General features: G+C 40.0%; 1 protein-coding gene across 1 annotated transcript; it reads right to left on the bottom strand.

Moving 5' to 3' along the window:
* Positions 1-420: 420 nt before the first annotated feature.
* Positions 421-1,692, bottom strand: LOC111389700 (sugar transport protein 13-like; the record flags this gene model as incomplete). The annotated part of the gene is made up of 2 exons (XM_023014646.1): positions 421-1,308; positions 1,396-1,692. Coding segments are annotated over 2 exons (1,011 nt in total), but the record flags the coding sequence as incomplete, so codon positions are not given.
* Positions 1,693-1,698: the final 6 nt, after the last annotated feature.

Raw genomic sequence — 1,698 nt, 5'->3', positions numbered from 1 at the left:
GACCCTAATCTTGTACGACACGTGTGCTGCTCTAAACCGTTAGATCACCCTACTAAAATCAACGGTGATGAAATGACAATATAAATACCACCTGAGTGGTTGTCCTATGTGACTTTTCGTTTCTGATTTTGTTTGAGAAGCTTCTGGGTTTTCTCTCTATTTCTTCATGTCGCTTCTCATTTTTCTAGTCTTCTTCATCATGTACTTTGTGTAAATCCCTTAAACTCCCGATTTTGGGGGTGTTAATCTGTGTCGAGTCTTTGTGATTCTTCGATTAGAGGTTGAGGAGTAAACATTAAAGGTTGATTTTTGGTCCATTGTAGTAGCTACCTCTGTTCGATCTATTTGGGGTAGGTTTGTGGAGTTTTCATTTTGTATAGAAGAGTACAATGATGTTTTGAGCCCAAAAACAATCGAATCTTGATGCTAATCGTCATTTCGATATTGTGTGTTCTTTTGAAATTTTTGGTTTGAGTTGTAACACTCAACTTTATTGTAGCAGAAAATGCATCAATTCACCATATTTCAATCGACAACAATCTGCTTTTGTACTTACATTTTATATCATGCCACAAAAAACTTTTTCTGTATATTTTATAACTCAGAATTAGGATCAAAACCAGTGACAAGTCCATTTTTCTTGACATCCTTTTCACCCCTTCCCTTTTCCTCATCCAGTGAGTCATCCATGAACTTCTTCCAGAGCCAATGCTGCTTCCAAACTCTCTCCGTCATCTCCTCAATGGGCACATTCTTAGTCTCAGGAACCAGAAATAACACAAACAACGACATTATGAAAACCCATCCGGAGAAGAACAAGAAAATGCCAAACTTGAAATGGCACAGCATTGAGAGAAAGGCTTGTGCAATCACAAAAGTGAACAGCAAGTTAACACAAACTGTAACACTTTGCCCTGCCGAACGAGTTTCCAAAGGAAATGTTTCACTAGGAATGAGCCATCCAAGAGGCCCCCAAGACCATGCAAAGGCAGACACAAATGTGCAAACCATAATCACCACAAATATTGCATAGCCTTTATTAAGGTTCTCCGAATGATCAGTAACTTTGATGCCTAATACGACAGCGATTATAACTTGAGAGAGAAACATTTGGATTCCAGCTTCCAGCAAGAGAACTCGACGTCCCAATTTGTCGACTGAGTAAATTGAAACAACAGTGGAGATTACATTGACGGCACCAGTAATAACAGCTGAATACAGGGATGCATCGTTGCCAAATCCAACAGTGTCGAACAACACTGGTGCATAGAACATTATCGCGTTGATTCCTGTGAATTGCTGGAAAATCTGCAACGAGCATTTAAAAAAAATTAAAATGAAATATATTTAAGTGTGTATATACAAACGAGGCATTGCTTGCTAACACATATATACCTGTAAGGCGACAGCAATGACTAGTTGAGGCCTATTTCTTCGCATGAGTAGATTTCTAAAAGGGTGTTTTACTTGTTTGGAAACACGGCTTGCCTCAACGAGCTCCAAGTATTCAGGTTCAACATTGTTCGTTCCTCGTATCTTTCTCAACACAGCTTTTCCTTCATCCAAGTGGCCACGCTCGATGAGACTGTTTGGAGTGTCGACTACAAAGAGGGCACCTAATGTAAGGAGACAGGCAGGAATTCCAGCCAACCCTAGTGACAACCTCCAACCCCATCCTCCTTTGATTCTGTGATCAGC

This window comes from Olea europaea, unplaced genomic scaffold, assembly GCF_002742605.1.
Source record: "Olea europaea var. sylvestris unplaced genomic scaffold, O_europaea_v1 scaffold6117, whole genome shotgun sequence".
In the NCBI taxonomy this organism is placed as follows: Eukaryota; Viridiplantae; Streptophyta; class Magnoliopsida; order Lamiales; family Oleaceae; genus Olea; species Olea europaea.
This window is presented reverse-complemented; position numbering and strand designations above follow the sequence as displayed.